Consider the following 16,147-nt stretch of genomic DNA (forward strand, 5'->3'; position numbering starts at 1 on the left):
GGAGAGAGATAGTTAGAAACATCGATGAGAGAGAAACAGCAATCAGCTGCCTCCTGCACATCTCCCACTGGGGATGTGCCCGCAACCCAGGTACATGCCCTTGACCGGAATCGAACCTGGGACCCTTCACTCCACAGGCCGACGCTCTATCCACTGAGCCAAACCGGTTTTGGCAAGGGAACAGTGGCTTTTAAAAGGAACTTGGATGGTTAGGTTTGGAGCAAGGAAGGGTGGGCCTTGCAAGTGCAGTAAGAATGGCATAGCCCTGGTTGTGGTGACCACACCGCGAAGGTCCACATCGTTGGGAAATATGGGACCCATATGGCGCCTCCCTCAGGAAAATGGTGAGAAGAATTGACATGAACCAGAATGCCAAGGACACATACTCCTGTGCCGAAACCAACATGAAGAGAGGAGCTGGGGGACCTGGCACTGTGGCTCCTGCATGGAAACAGCAGCTGGTGGTGCCTGCACCACACCAGCCCGTCTGCCTCCGGAGACGAGGAACGCAAAGACCAGGGGAAGCGCCACGATTTGAAACATCGCTGGCCTGTAACAAATGAGTTAATTTATGTAACAACAACAACAACGAAGAATGGTGTATGGTGTCCACTGAAATGAGGCAAGCCCTTCCACCTCAAAGACCTGCTGGGCTCAGTCCCTCCCATCTTTTTCATCTCTGTTCAAGTTTTACTTTATTTTGTGTTTGGCTTTTTTAAATACTCACCCAAGGATATTTTCCATTGGTTTTTAGAGAGAGTGGAAGAGAGGGAAAGACAGAGAGAAACATGGATGTGAGAGAAACACATTGATTGGTTGCCTCCTGCACAAGCCCCGAACCAGGGCCTGGGCCGGGGAGGAGCCTGCAACCGAGGTGTGTGCCCTTCACTGAAATCGAACCTGGGACCCTTTGGTACACAGGCCGACGCTCTATCCACTGAGTCAGACCGGCTAGGGCAAGTTTCACTTCACTAATAAGATCTTTTGTGACTGTCCTGTATAAATAACTGTAAAAATAGTTCATCATTTACCTTCTACTTCGTTCCTTGGCCCTTATCATCATCTGACCTATTATTTATTTGTTTTTGTTTGTTTGCTTGTTTCTACCTGAATTAGAATGTAAGTTCCAAGAAGGCAAGGACATCGTTCTGTTCATTGCTTTATCCCCGACACCTAAGACAACTTCTGGCTTATGGTTGGCACTTAATAAATATTTGTCGACTATATGAATGAGTGAATGATCCAGTGTGTGTGCGAGGAACCATAAGTTATCTTGTTTATATTTCAGTAATGTTTACTCTAGGACATCCTGAAATGTATTGAAAAGAGAAGCATCTATGGGGGTTATACAGGAGGCATGCGCCTCCCTCTGAGGCGTGGAAGCATGATGGTAAAGGAATGACAGGAGGCTGCAGTAATGGCTTTTTAGGAGAAAAAGGTTTACAGATGTGTGCGGTGGGGGAGTTCAGGGCAGCATTAGAAATAGTGGATTCTTCCTGAGTTATACTTCATTTATTTGAAGTGAGTTACTTTCCTTGAAAAATATGTGAACATTTATGTCAAAACTACATTTGTTAACCAAATCTACTCTTTTCCTGACAGGCGGCTGAACAGTACCCAGGGGGAGATTCGTGTGGGTCCTAGCCATCAGGTAAAGCGCATTTTAGTAGCTTCTTTAATAGGCTTTTTATTTCTTGTTATTCTGCTGGCCCTTTTATGCTGTTGAGCAGCAACTTGGAACTGTCGTTATCTCTACAGGAATTTTTATATAAATGCAGAGCCCCCCCCCCCCCAGATTACCTCATACTTTTATTTTTTAATTATGATAAAATATACGTAATGTAAAATTTGTCATTCTAACCATTTTTTTAAGTGTACAATTAAGTGGCATTAAGTACATTCATATTGTGCAATCATTACCACATTCGACTTCCAGAAAATTGTCATCTTCCCAAAGTGAAACTGTCCCCACTAAACACTAACACCCCATTCTCGCGTCCCTCAGCCCCTGGCATCCACAGTTCTACTTTCTGTCTGTACATGTCCTACTCTGCCGACCTTGTCTCAGTGGGACCACACAGTATTTGTCACTGTGTCTGGCTCGTTTTCCTGGGCCTCATGTCTTCAGTACACAGCCATGTTGTAGCATGTGTCGGAGTTCTTTCTAAGGCGGAATAGTCCATTGTATGTATAGATCATATTTTGTTATTCATTCACCCGTCCATAAACATTTAGTTAACAATACTTTGATTTTAACTTTTTCAAAGCTCTCTTTCCTTCAGAAGAGCCAAGATGGTTAGGATACTTGTCTTCAGAAGCTTGTTGTGTTGTGACCTCTGCCCTCTCATGTTTGCCATCTCTTTCCTTGATCTGTCAGTTAGGGTGCTTGATGGGCAGGAGCAGAAAACCGTGGCCGACCTTGGCTCTTTCTGGTCCCACATACATCACACCCCGGGCAGACAGGACCAGGCCCCGCTTCTCGGGGCTGTGCTGGTGCGTGGCTGTCCCCTGCGGGCTGGGTGCCTCCGCGGGCTGGGGGCTGAATTGCACTGATCCTAAGATGCTCTTCTCTCCTTCACATCTTACAGTCTCTGACGGACTTCAGTGTACACGCTGTGGTATAGTTATAATTTCATGGGCAGCAAGTCTCCTTCCTAAATGCACATAAAATAACAGTGGATCTCACAATGAGTGAAATACAGCAAATGTTGAGAGTAAGAAAGTAATCATCCTTCTCTTCCCCTTAGAAGCAAAGAAAATTCTCCCAGGTCTCCCCTAGTCCTCACATCCCATTGGCATAGATTGGGTCACGTGTCCATTTCTAAACCATGAGGGAAATAGGTTTAGCATGATTGTCATTTCAGTTGGAATAGATGTTGGGGAGTTAGTCGCTATGGCCCACACATACTAGAGACGTGACATACAGGCAAGTCCTTATAAGGATCTAGAGGTTTAGTAATCTGCCTAGTCAGTCATTTCCTGTCTGGTTTTGAGTATTTCTTGCATGTCATGCATATTTTTTAACAACCTATTTTAACTCCATAATGAGAAAAATTAATAAGAAGTAAAGAAATATTAAAACCAAAACACAGAAATGATAAGGGGCATCTAATTACTAGAAGAAACTTCTCATCCCAGAGCTAGGGTTAGAACTGAGACAGGTAGGAAGAAGCTGCCAGAGGCCACTCCCCTAACGTCTGCCTTGTTCAGGCACAGTAAGTGCTCACTTAACATTGTTGATAGGTTCTGCAACTACGGAAAAGACATACAATGAAATCGAGTTTACCATAGGCTGACTGATCCACACCAGAGTTGGGTTCCTATGGCATCTCAGCGATGTTATAATGAAATGACATTGATGAAAGGACTTGCTGTATACCCTGTTCTTGGTGTGGTCTCTTAGGGAGGGCTGACTACCATCTCCACCATATGTCCTGTGCCTTCATTTTAACCCAGAGATCCAGGCCTAGCCTGGACCACTCCATTACATCTCCCTCTCTCTGCTCTCTCTTCCCACTGTATTTCGCACCTATTTTTTCCTTCCTCATTTGTTTCCAGTGTCTTGAGATCATTGTACTAGAGTTTTATTTTACAGATTTTTCCCCCTACCATAACAGAAAAAGTGGTTTTTAAGTAAAGATGCTTAAATCCTTGGAAATGAACAGATTTACTGTGCTTGGATTTTTGTATACTTTCATTTAAAATCAGATGTCAGATTTTAAGTATATTCTGTATGGTTTATTTTCAAAAAGAAATGTTTCAAAGCATCAAATATTAGAGGACCTTTTTATGAATTGGCAACATTTGCCTTCTTAAATTTTTTAACTTTTTTATTAGATAAAATATTGACATATGCAAAAATAGGGAACGATTAGTACAATAAACCTCCTTAATTCATATTACTGAGCTTTCACACATGGTATAGTAAAACTTACTTAATTTATGTTTTCTCACCTCTCCCAGTTATTTTGAAATGAACCAGAACTGTATCCTTCACTTGTAAATATCCCAAAGATAAGAGCTCTTTCAAAAAAACAAACAAAACCCAGAACAATCAAAATATGTCACACCTAATAAAAGTGAGCAATTTCTTTTTTTTAAATATATTTTTTATTTATTTCAGAGAGGAAGGGAAAGGGAGAGATAGATAGAAACATCAATAATAAGAGAGAATCATGGATTGGCTGCCTCCTGCACACCCCACACTGGGGATTGAGCCTGCAACCCTGGCATGTGCCCTGAATGGGAATTGTGACCTTCTGGTTCATAGGTTGATGCTCAACCACTGAACACACTGGCCAGTCATTTTCTTCTTTTTTAAAGATAAAATATACCGTGGCTTCTTTCTGATACTTCTAATTCAAATTCAAATTTTTATATACACCTTTTATTAATTTTATTTTTTTTCATCCAAATCTGTATCTTCTTCTGTTTCAAATCTTATTTTTAAATGACATCAACAAAAATATTTGCTTTAATCCTGTAATACGTATATAACAGCTTATAACAACAGTAGTCACACTGACAAAAATAATATGATTGAACCATCATCTTACTATTAATTTTTTTGGCCTGAGAATATGCCCCACTTGGGCTGTATAGGCAAAATAGCACGTTTTTAAATTACTTAAAATAGTTCCTGAAGAAGAACCAACTCAATGCATAGTTAGGTGCATTTGTTTCACTTTGCTTTAGAGTTTTTAAGGGATTATTGTTTATTAAACTTAATTTTGTTTTTATAATTACTAAAGTATTTACATGGCTCCAAACTCAGACATATAAACAAAGTAAGTTCAGAAGCCTACCTTCTATCCCTGTCTCCTCCCCATGTTCCCTCCCTTGCTGATGGATAAATTTACGGTTCTGATTTATTCTTATTTATATTCCTCCACCTTCTGTTCTTAGAAAAATGGTAGCATAGTGCACACATCTGTACCCTCTTCTTTACCTCCTAGCAAAGCAGCAGAGTCCCCCTCGTGTCCTTTTCCACTTCACGGGACCCCACTGAGTGGGCAGAACAGTCCCTTCTGCAGCCCCTGTTGGTGGGTACTTGGCTGCTTCCAGTCATTTACTATTACAAGTAACGCTGCAATAAATAGCCTGTACAGACACACTTTTATATTTTTTGCCAGCATATCTTTGGTTTATATCCCTAAAAGGGGGCTGGCTGGCTTAGAGGGCAAAAGTGCATATGTAATTCTTAGAATATTGCAAAATTTCCCTCCATAGAGATTGTACCATTTTGCATTCATTTTAGCACAGCCTTGTATATTGTCACACTTTGAGATTTATGTTAACATGATAGATGAAAATGGTATCTCATTGTCATTACTTACATTTCTCTTCTCAGCAAGGTAGACCATCTTTTCCTACCATTAAGAGCCACGTGCAATTCCTTTTCTGTAAACTAATTACATTTTCTAGCCCGTTTTTCTCTAGAGGGGTTGGTTCTCCCCCACAAAGGTAGTACTTTTTAATTAACAAATAATCATTGGAGAGCTACTCCACTAGGGACTGTACCTGGTACTGGGGAAGCAGAGCTCAGTACAAATGTTAAAGATCTTTTGATAGGAATTTCTATTGTGTTTTAATCTTATTTCAATACATCACTGTATATTAAGCAGTACTAATTATGGTACCCAGTTAAGTGTCATGAACGTTGCCACTAAATCAAAGAAGCGCACCTTTGTCTGGAGAAAGCCGGTGCTCGGTGCACATGGAGAGCTGCCAGAGCCCGTGAGGCAGAGGCTGCGGCCTGGTGGCCTGCGAGCTGCATGGCCTACCGATGTGTTTTGGCAGACAGTTGTTTGAAAAACTTGAATCACCAGCATTTCACATAATAGTCAAGATTTTTGGACTTTGGAAAAAATTGGACAATGCGCAAATGCTGATTCTTGTTCCTGAATGGCAGCATTCCCAGGATGGGGCAGCTCTCTCCATTTCACCCTGGTTCCCCACTCCTACTGGCACGCCCAATCCAGAGCCACCGCCACTGCCGCAGGTGGCTTTGAGCACTTGGAATGTAGCTGGTTCAGATTGGGATGTGGTTTATTTAATGTGGATGCTAGAATATTTGAACTGAATTATGTGGCTCTCATTTTATTTCTGTTGGACAGTGTTGCCTTATTCTAAGCCTGCTTAATTCATTTAAATTTTTTGCCTAGATTTTGTGGAACTGGAGCTTTAAAACTGCAGCTCTTAGTTAAAAATATTAGACTAATGTGTCAGTGTTCAAATTTTAAGAAAATAAGAGCATGTGTGTCTTCCATGTGGTTGACTTTTCATAGATCTTTTTTTTAAATTGTTTTATTGCTTAAAGTATTACACAGGGCATTACATATGTATCCTTTTTTTCCCCCGCCTTTGACAATCCCCTGGCCTCCCCTACCCCCCAGTGTCTTATGTCCATTGGTTATGCTTATATGCATGCATACAAGTCCTTCGGTTGATCTCTTACCCCCCTCCCCCCTGCCCCCCAACCCTCCCTGGCCTTCCGGCTGCAGTTTGGCAATCAGTTTGAAGCAGCTCTGCCTCTGTATCTATTATTGTTCATAAGTTTATAATGGTCTTTATTATCCATGAATGAGAGAGATCATGTGGTATTTTTCCTTCATTGACTGGCTTATTTCACTTAGCATAATTTTCATAGATCTTTGATGGGTGCAGTAGGACCTGTTTATTTTGCCCCAGCAGCGTGCGGATGAGAAAATGCTCAAGGTGTTCGAGTCTCTACATTAGAGCTGACTTAGAATCTTGGTTGTTGAGCACTGGTATTCAAATATTTTAAAAAATGTTATTGTGCTTACATACAATGAACTGTTTGTATATTAATGTACTCTGTTCAGTCCGCTGTGATAGTTCGTATCCAGACAGACATTTCTGTCATCTCAGAAAGTTCCTTCCTGCCCCTTCCCACGCAGTCCTGTCCTGAAGCCACTGCTCATCTAATTCCTGCACCTTCATTTAGTGCAGCTCTGCTTTCATGGTAACTCCCATTCTGTGTCTTTTTATGTTTACCGTGGCTCATATTGACTCTCTTGAGAAGAGCATTAATTTAATAGGATAAGCTCATTTAATTTTTGAGCAAATAGACCAAGGTGAGATTTCATTATTTGTAGATGTCTCTTTGTAAACTTGTTATATTGGAAATGCGTGTGTTTTTTCTTTCTTTATCAAGGCGGCACTGTAAGCTCCTGAGACATTTTTTGTTTGATTTATTTTTTACTCACACATGTCCATTTCTGTTTCAACCTTTGGATCTTGCCCTGGTTTAGAAAGTAGAGATTAAGCAGTCCATGGTGAAATATTATGTGTGAAACGACCTGGAAACGTGCTGCAGGCGGTTTCCTTGGCGCAGGGTTTGCTGTTATTCAGTAACGCCTCGAGATCCAGCGAGCTGCTGCCTCTCTGCCCAGGGCCTGCCGGCGGCAGCCCTTCGAAGGGCCGGGTTGTGACTTTTCCATCCCTGTGTTACAGGCCAAGCTTCCCGATTTGCAGCCATTCCCTTCTCCAGATGGTGACACTGTGACCCAACATGAGGAGCTGGTCTGGATGCCTGGAGTTAATGACTGTGACCTCCTCATGTACTTGAGGGCAGCAAGGTAAGAGGAATTCGCTCCATCCTGCTTTCTGGATTAGGCAATCTGAATTGATTAGTAGGCAATAAACTTTCTCCTGTCCCCCGACATTTTATTTATATATTGGGCATTCTCTGACTTCAATTTTGTTATACCCTCTGTAATTAGAGCCCTGTTTTACCATGGTAAAGTCACTTTTTTCTTCCCCTCTTTGTCCCACATCCGAGTTTGGAACTCTTCAGAAGGAAATCGTCTAAAGCCATACATGCTATTGTCAAATTCCTCAATACAATGAACAATCGGGTCATTCCATCCATCTTCAAATCCCATCACAGAGTTCTCAACTTTATGGCTGTTCATCGGTGCCAGGCCTAAACGTGTGTTTTTGTGGCTTATCTATATAAGAACTTGCTAACAAACAAATGCCTAAGCTACAAAAGAGAAGTTTAAATCTGTCCCTGACACTTGCAGTGCAGGCAGAGAGCCTTCCTTTGTCTGCAGTGGATTCACTGCAGCCTCACCTGTGCAACAACAATGCTAAAACAAGGCCAGGCAACTGAGTTTCAGCTCCAGCGGCTTGGTCAGCAGTGCTGTGCTGGAGGTGTAAGTGGAGATGAGGATGCTATGGCAGAGGGAATGACTTATTTTATCTCTTTTTTACTTTTAATTCACCTAAAAGTACTTGATGTATAGCATGGAATGAATTAAGTCAAGTTTCAGTGGATTTAATTTTATGTTTTCTGGGGACTTTTCTTTCAAACGATTGTAATCTAGGCAATTGTTGTGGCATATAGTTTTAGATTATTCATGCTCTGGAAATTAAAATCTGAGAACTGATGAAGCATGGGAAGAATAACACAGCTGGACATGAGTAAAAGGAACACTTTTCTTCCTAAGTGAATGGAGGTGAATTGTATGGGACTGAGAACTGTGGCTTACCATGCGTGTAAGAGTGGAATTTGGTCGGCTGGAAATGTACTCTGATAATTGAGGGTTAACATCTCTGTACTGATGTCTTCCCTTCCTGTCTTCCCAGGAGCATGGCGGCGTTTGCAGGCATGTGTGACGGAGGCTCCACCGAGGATGGCTGTGTTGCTGCATCTCGGGATGACACCACTCTCAATGCACTGAACACAGTGAGTCTTCTGAAGCTGCCCTGGGTGGGAAGAATGTTCTCCTTTTCTTGTGCTGACTGTAGGGCATATATGATGAGCAGGGAACATGGAGGAGCCTGGGATCTTAGGAGTGAGTACTGGGATTGAAACATGAGGTCTTGGCCATAGACCTCCACTGACCTCGGGCCAGTGATAGGGCATCTCTAGGTTCATGTGCCTGAGCCCCAGGACTGTGGTGAGCTTGAACGAGAGCCTAGGGCTAGCGGTCAGTCTTGGCTGAGAGCTCACAAAGCTGAACACTGTGCATAGATGATCTTGCTTCCTCCGCACAATACCCCCTCCCAGGTATTGGTGTTACCATTGTAGGCACGAGGAAATAGCTTAGAGCCCTTACGCCATGGTCCACGGTTACACACTCTAGATTTGAATCCAGGGCCATGCTGTTCTGTGGTCAGCTCTGGGTTTCTCTGTCTCAGACCCTGTATTCAAAGTGCATGGAAGGACTGGAGAAGCTGGACTTCTCTGAACACATTTGTTTTTTGTAGGTTTGACTTTGGAACCATGTAAATATTCCACATGATTATAAAACAAAACTAAGTTTTTAAAAATAGTAATCTGAAAAAATCTAAAGTAAAACGTAACACATGAGCCTAAAGGCACTGAGGTGGTTGCATGACATCTCACTGTGATGAGTCACCTGACAGCTTCGTCATGTGCACAGCAGCTCAGGCAGAACTCACTGCCGCAGACAACGTGGCTCTTCAGACCAGTTTACTTTTCTGGATACTTCTTTTGGACTTTAGATGATATCCTACAGAGCTGTTCGGGAAACTTAATGTATTTTAAAGTTTCTTGAAATAGTTCTTCTCTATGTGGTCACTAATGTGAAATCATTAAATCTGAAGAAGTAGTAATGAATCTTTATGGGGTTTTGGTACATTAAAAATAGTCTAGCCCTAACCAGTTTGGCTCAGTGGATATACAGAGGATATTAGCATGAGGCTGGGAGCAACTCTTCTGATGATTAACTAAATGTAATTTAAGCACCTTTTTTTGTTTTTTTTGAGAGGTCCCTGTAGTTGGGGACTTAGGAGATCATCTGTTCCAATTTCTAAATAAACATCCGAGGCTTAGAAATGCCAGATGACTTGTTGAAACCAAAAGTTTGGAATGGAGGGTAAAAAATAACCCAGTTTTCCAATTCTACTATACAGCTTGGTTTTGTTGTTATTAATCCTCACCTGAGGATATTTTTCCATTGATTTTTTTAGAGAGAATAGAAGGAAGAGGGAGAGACACACACAGAGAGAAACATCGATGTGAGAGAGAGACATCAACTGATTGCCTCTCGAATGAGCCCTAATCAGGGCTGGGGTACATGCCCTTGACTGGAATCGAACCCAGAACCCTCGCCAGTGCTCTATCCACAGAGCCAAACTGGCCAGGGCATAAACAGCTTGCTTTTAAGGAAGCATGTAGGTATCTGAATAGATGGTATATGATGCATGATTTTTATTTCTGGTCTAATTGTGTTTCTGGGATATTACAAAACATTATGGTAGTTTCTTGTATGTTGAAGATTGAATTATCTTGCTTGGAATATGCTATGTCCTAAATAACTAAACAATTTTAAAAAAAATATTTTTATTGATTGCAGAGAGGAAAGGAGAGGGAGAGAGAGAGAGAAACATCAGTGATGAGAGAGAATCATGGATCGGCTGCCTCCTGCATGCCTCACATGGGGGATCGAGCCTGCAACCCGGGCATGTGCCCTGACTGGGAATTGAACCGTGACCTCCTGGTTCATAGGTCAACGCTCAACCACTGAGCCACGCCGGCTGGGCTGAACGATTTTTTACTTTCTCACCTGTTTGATACTTAGGGTTTTGTTTTTATAAAGAGGCATTATTCTGAACATACAGTGATAGACCCAGAGGAACCCTGGAAATTATTCCATAAATGAGGAAACTGAGACTCAGAGATTGGTGATACTGCGAACAGTGGCTATAAATGCTGTGAATTCAAAATGCCCTAAAATTGTATGTATGTTCAAAGTGACTCTTGGATATGAGCTTGTTGCCTGTTCAGTTTTTTTGTATAAAAGCATTATGAAAAAATTCTCCTTTCATTATTATGCTGATCAGTTGAATTTTGAATAATGAAGATGTTACCATTTTTAATTAAATATATTTTTGGCACTTTCATGAATTTATCAGATTTATTCCCTTTCTACTCCAAACCCTGTACAGTTTGTGGAAGAACATTCTTCTACACAGAAATAATTTGAGCTATTTTTGCCCCTGGTCCTTTGTATCAAATTTCTTCTGAAGTTTTCTTAATTGCCAGAGGGGTTTTGGTTTTGTGCGTTTTTATTTCTGTGAAACTGCCTTCCCATCTTTTGAAATTCTTCTTGTCAAGACCCCCCCACCCCCCGGGGCTCATGGCTCGGGTATCTTGAGTTATGCAATACAAATGCATTCAGCCACCAAAGAACGGTATTTTGTGCACATTTGTGACAAGTGAAAAAGCTTAGTGGCTTCTTGTACTTCATTGTTGTCCTAGAGAGTTTTAGTTGTAGGTACTTGCTTTATTGAAAAGTAGTGAATGGAAAAATCTTGTGAGAAGTTAATGTTTATTTTGACTTCCTTGGAGTAATGGAAGTTTTGAATTATGTTAAGTAATAAATTAAAAAGATACATTGTCATGGGAGAAGTATTTATTATTTTCTCAGAGTATAGTATAGAATCAAAACACGATTAGGCATTTATCAATTTAGAATAAACCTGTGTCTATTTCCTATTCCCCAGGGCAATATAAAAATTTAAAATATGTGAAAATTGCAGCATGGCCACATTAGAGTGTGTGCAACACCCAGTAGGACTGTTTGAATATAAGTGCATTTAAATACTCCATTTTTTAAACTGCAGTCACTAGTTAAAAATTTTTGAACTGTCAGTTCTTTATGACGGATATTATATGGACCTATTTTTAAATATAAGCTCCTCTAGATTATTTTGACTCCCAGGTGTTTGGGATTTTTGTTGTTGTTTTTGTTTTGTTTTATTCACATAAGAGATTTTTAGTGTGTAATTTTAAAAATAACTTTCTGGGGTGTAATTTATGTATACCAAACTGCTCCATAAGCATACCATTTGATGAGTTTTTTCAGAGGTTTAGACCAAAGAAACTTTGACAGTGATCAAGATGCAAAACGTTCCCAGCGCCCTTCCTGAAGACTAGGAGCTTCCTGTCGGTTCTTAGGATTTTCCTACACAGTCATGTCATCTGCAGGTGAAGGCAGTTTCGCCTCTTGCTTTTTTGCGCTTTGTTGCGCTTGTTGGACTTCCAGTGCAGTGCTGGGAAGAAATGATAACAGTGGACACATCTTTGCCTTCTTTTTAGTCTTAAGGAGAGAACAGTGTCATTCACTGTTAAGTGCAGTGTAGGGTTTTTTCTTTTTTGTTGTTTTTTAACCAAATTGAGAATGTTCCCTTTTTTATCTACGTTTGTTGTGGTTTGATCATCAGTGGGTGTTGAATTTTGTCAGGTGCTATTTTTTCTTCTTATACTGTATTTTGTTAATTTGGTGAACTGTAGCTATTCATTTCAAATGTTAAACAAACTGCATTCCTAGGATAAAACCTGCTTGGTTGTTATGTACTGTTGGACTCAATTTGCTAATATTTTGTTAAAAACTTACATTTGTGTTTATGATGGATATTGAGCTATAATCTTTCTTTGTAGTATCTTTGTCTAGTTTTGACATCAGAGTAATTAATTTCAAAAAATTAGTTGGGAAGTTTTTCCTCTTTTTTCTTAAAAAGTTTGTAAGGGATTGATATTTTCCTTTGTTAAATGTTTGATTGTTTCACAGTGAAACCATCTGGGACTATTTTTTTATGTGAAGTTTAGAAGTACAAATAGACATCAACCTATTCAGATTGTACATTTCTTCATGTTCCAGTTGGGTAATATGTTGATCTGTGTCTTTTAAATGTTTTATTTTATCTGAATTATCAGATTGCTAACAATTTAAATTTATTCCTTTTTTTTTATTTTCAATGTCTATAGGAACTATAATTTTGACCTTTTTTCATTCCTGACATTGCTTATTTGTTTCCTCTTAATCTAAATAGAGGTTTGTCAGCATTATTGATCTTGTCAGGTAGCTACCATTTGGTTTCATTGATTTTTCTCTTTCTGTTTTCTATTCCATTGATCTCTAGTTTTATTAGTATTTCTTTTCTATTGGGGGGGTATTTTGAACAATTTCACCCTAGCTTTCTAAAGTAGGATCTTAGATAACTGATTTTACCACAAATTTTGATTTGTTCTTCATTATCATTCTGTTAAAATATGAAAATTTTTTATGTAATTTCTTCTTTTACCTATGGATTGTTTAGAATTAAATTGCTTAATTACCAGAAACTAGAGGTTCCTCTCTCTTTTTTCTTTTCACTCCTCTCTCTCTCTCTCTCTCTCTCTCACTCATTGATTTCTGATTTAGCTCAGTTGTGGTCAGGAAGTACCCAGTAAGATTTCAGTCTTTTGCAATCTATTGGCGTGTGTCTCTTTGCTCAGCATGCCATTTGTCTGGTGAGTGTCCCGTGTGCACTGGTAATGGATGCATACTCTGCGGTTATTAGGAATACTGTTCTATAATTGTATTTGTTTCAGACGGTTGATATTATTATTTAAATATTTTGTGCCCTACTAATTATTTTATCTTGTTGTAATGTCAGTTACTGAGAGAGAAGCATTAAAGTCTTCAGCTACCATTGTGGATTTGGTTATCTTCCCTTTTTGATTCTGTTAGTTTTTGCTTCATATATTGGAACCTCGTATCATTAGTCACATTTGAACATTCATAAAGTATCTTTCTCTGTGTATTCTCCCTTTTACCTTTTTAGTGTGATTCTCTTTGTGTCTAGTAATACTCTCTGTCTTGAATCCAGTTTTGTCTGACATTAATACAACTATGCTAGCTTTCTCAAGCTTGTCTGCATGGTATATCTTCTTTCAGGTTCTTATTATGAATATTGCTTTTTCTTTCAATTTAAAGCAGCGGTCGCCAACCTTTTGGACCTCACCGACCACTGGTGGCAACTGCTGATTTAAAGTACATCTCTTGGTACTTTAGTTCTTTACTTGTTTCTTGCTTTTTTATCCAGTCTGGCAAGCTGTCTTTTGTTTGCAGTGTTTAGTCTATTTTAATTTAATGCAGATGATTTGCAGGTTGTATAAAACTTGAGCCACATGTATACATTCCCAATAGCAGAGCCCTCATTGAAAAACACAGAAATAGTTAATATGTAAATACTAGAGGCCTGGTGCGTGAAATTCATGCACAGGTGCAGTCCCTAGGCCTGGCCAGCGATTGAAGTGCAAGCATCTGGAGTGGAAGGGCAGGTCCCAGCTGACCTCTGGGCCCTGGGCAGCACCTGGGCCTCCAGGCCCCTGCTTACCCCCCTTCACCTGAGTAACGGCACCTGAGTCCCCACGTGGAGATGTGGTGAGCACAGCTGGACGCCACGGGTCGGGGCACAGTGTGGGCCTCTGGGCTACTCAGTAGCACTGCACAAAAGCCAGGCAGGCAGCGCACTCTCTCCTGGCTGGCCTCGCAGACCAGCTCCTGTATGAACTCACGGGGAGCCCAACCAGTCCCTGTAGTCCCGAGCCCTGGCTTCCCAGAGGAGGGTAGCAGGGAGAGTGAGAGCGAGCTTGGTGGACACCCTGCGTTCTCACCCCACCTCTGTCCCCCGTCACCCCTGCCCCCACACCACCTTTGGTCGCCATCTGTGGGGTGATCGGGCCCTTGCTCGCACCTGCCTTGGTCTGGCGCCACCCGCTCACTTGCTCCACCATCCCGCCAAGGTCCCACTCTTATCGGGGCCAGCAGCACCTCCACTTCTGCCTGCTACCAGTGCCGCATTGCCACCCCCTGGTGGTCAGCGTACATCATAGCGAGTGGTCAAACTCCTGGTCAGACAGTTTGAATATTAGGCTTTTATTATATAGGATCTTATTTTTACCTTTGGTCTAGAGGTGAACTTTCATAATAGTTAGGTACACAGTTGTGCTTTATTTGTTCATTTATGTTAAAATGTATTTCTTCTTACTTACATCAAAACAGCTTTGAACAGATGTAGAGGAAGAAGACGTAATAAATGTGTTGGCCGCTCTTACCGAAAGAGGAGGGTATTCCTAGTGACAGTGGGCATACTCCTTAATGTATGTGGGCAAAGATAAGTTTCATTATATGATACTTTTTTTAAAAAGACTTTCTTTTTAAATACGTTTTTACTGATTTCTAGAGAGAGAGGAAGAGAGAGGGAGAGGGAGACTGATCAGCTGCCTCCGCACCCACCACCACTGGAGATCCAGCCTGAAACCTGGGCATGTGCCCTGACTGGGAATCGAACCAGTGACCCTTCAGTACATGGAACATCACTCAACCAACTGAGTCACACCAGCCACGGCTATATTTTACTAGTTTAAATTGTGTTCATCTATAAATGCAAAATTGCTTTATTAACAATTTTATGTTATGTTAATAATACTATGTTAAAATATGACAAAGCAGCAATGCTTCTCTGGAAGATCTTAGAAGTGTTTCTGTGTATCCTGTTCCAGATTTGTTTTCTCCTATGCGGTTTTACTAGGCCCCTCTGTACACTTACAGCTTACATATACTTTGTAAACATAATGCTATATGACATATAGATGGCTGATAGCATTCTAATGGGATTGATTCAGCTATCTTTAGGTGCTTGCATTTATTTGGCCTTTTACAAAATAGACCTTTAAATTTATCCATACAAACTGTAGCAGAGCCCTATAGTTTCAGACTAAGGTTTTCTAGAAAATACCATGCTGACTTATTTTTACTAAATTGATATTGGATTTCATTCTTTCTCATTTCCTATCACAATGACTTATTTTTCTCAGAAACTTATTTGCATTTTTATGTTTACCTTCTCTCACTAACACTAAATATCTATATATGCTCACTTGTGTATAAAATTTGTAATCATGCAGCAAGAATTTCACCTCTTTCTGGACAGTTTTATTCCCTGAAATATGGATTGTTGTTAGACATTTGGGTTAAGCTTTTTACATGTTCAAGAGAGTATGTATTTGTTTGCTTATTTATGCATATCCACAGCTCCTTCAACAAAGGGTTCAGGACTTCCAATAGTTTAATAGTTTTTTATCTGTGATCTATAAATATCACTGTTTGTTAACCATTGAATATTAATCATCTTTGTTTTCTGAGCCATAGCTCAGTGGTAGAGAGGCACTAAATAATTGTTGAATGATAAAATAAATAAATTAATAAATAAATCAGGTTCAAATCCAGATCACATTTGATCACCCAGAACTTGGTGGTGTGAAGTTGTCATAGCAGAGTATGCCAATAGGCCTATTTGAAGGGTCATTTTTCATCTTTCTCTC

General features: G+C 40.4%; 1 protein-coding gene across 1 annotated transcript in view; it reads left to right on the forward strand.

Moving 5' to 3' along the window:
* Positions 1 to 16,147, forward strand: part of RERE (arginine-glutamic acid dipeptide (RE) repeats) — a 252,765-nt gene that overhangs the window by 134,628 nt on the left and 101,990 nt on the right. Inside the window, exons 7-9 of the mRNA XM_015565944.1 lie at positions 1,603 to 1,651; positions 7,477 to 7,601; positions 8,614 to 8,713. Coding sequence (XP_015421430.1) covers positions 1,603 to 1,651; positions 7,477 to 7,601; positions 8,614 to 8,713 — 274 coding nt within the window. The remainder of the gene's footprint in view (positions 1 to 1,602; positions 1,652 to 7,476; positions 7,602 to 8,613; positions 8,714 to 16,147) is intronic.

The sequence above is a fragment of the Myotis davidii genome, unplaced genomic scaffold (genome assembly GCF_000327345.1).
Source record: "Myotis davidii unplaced genomic scaffold, ASM32734v1 scaffold299, whole genome shotgun sequence".
Taxonomy (NCBI): Eukaryota; Metazoa; Chordata; class Mammalia; order Chiroptera; family Vespertilionidae; genus Myotis; species Myotis davidii.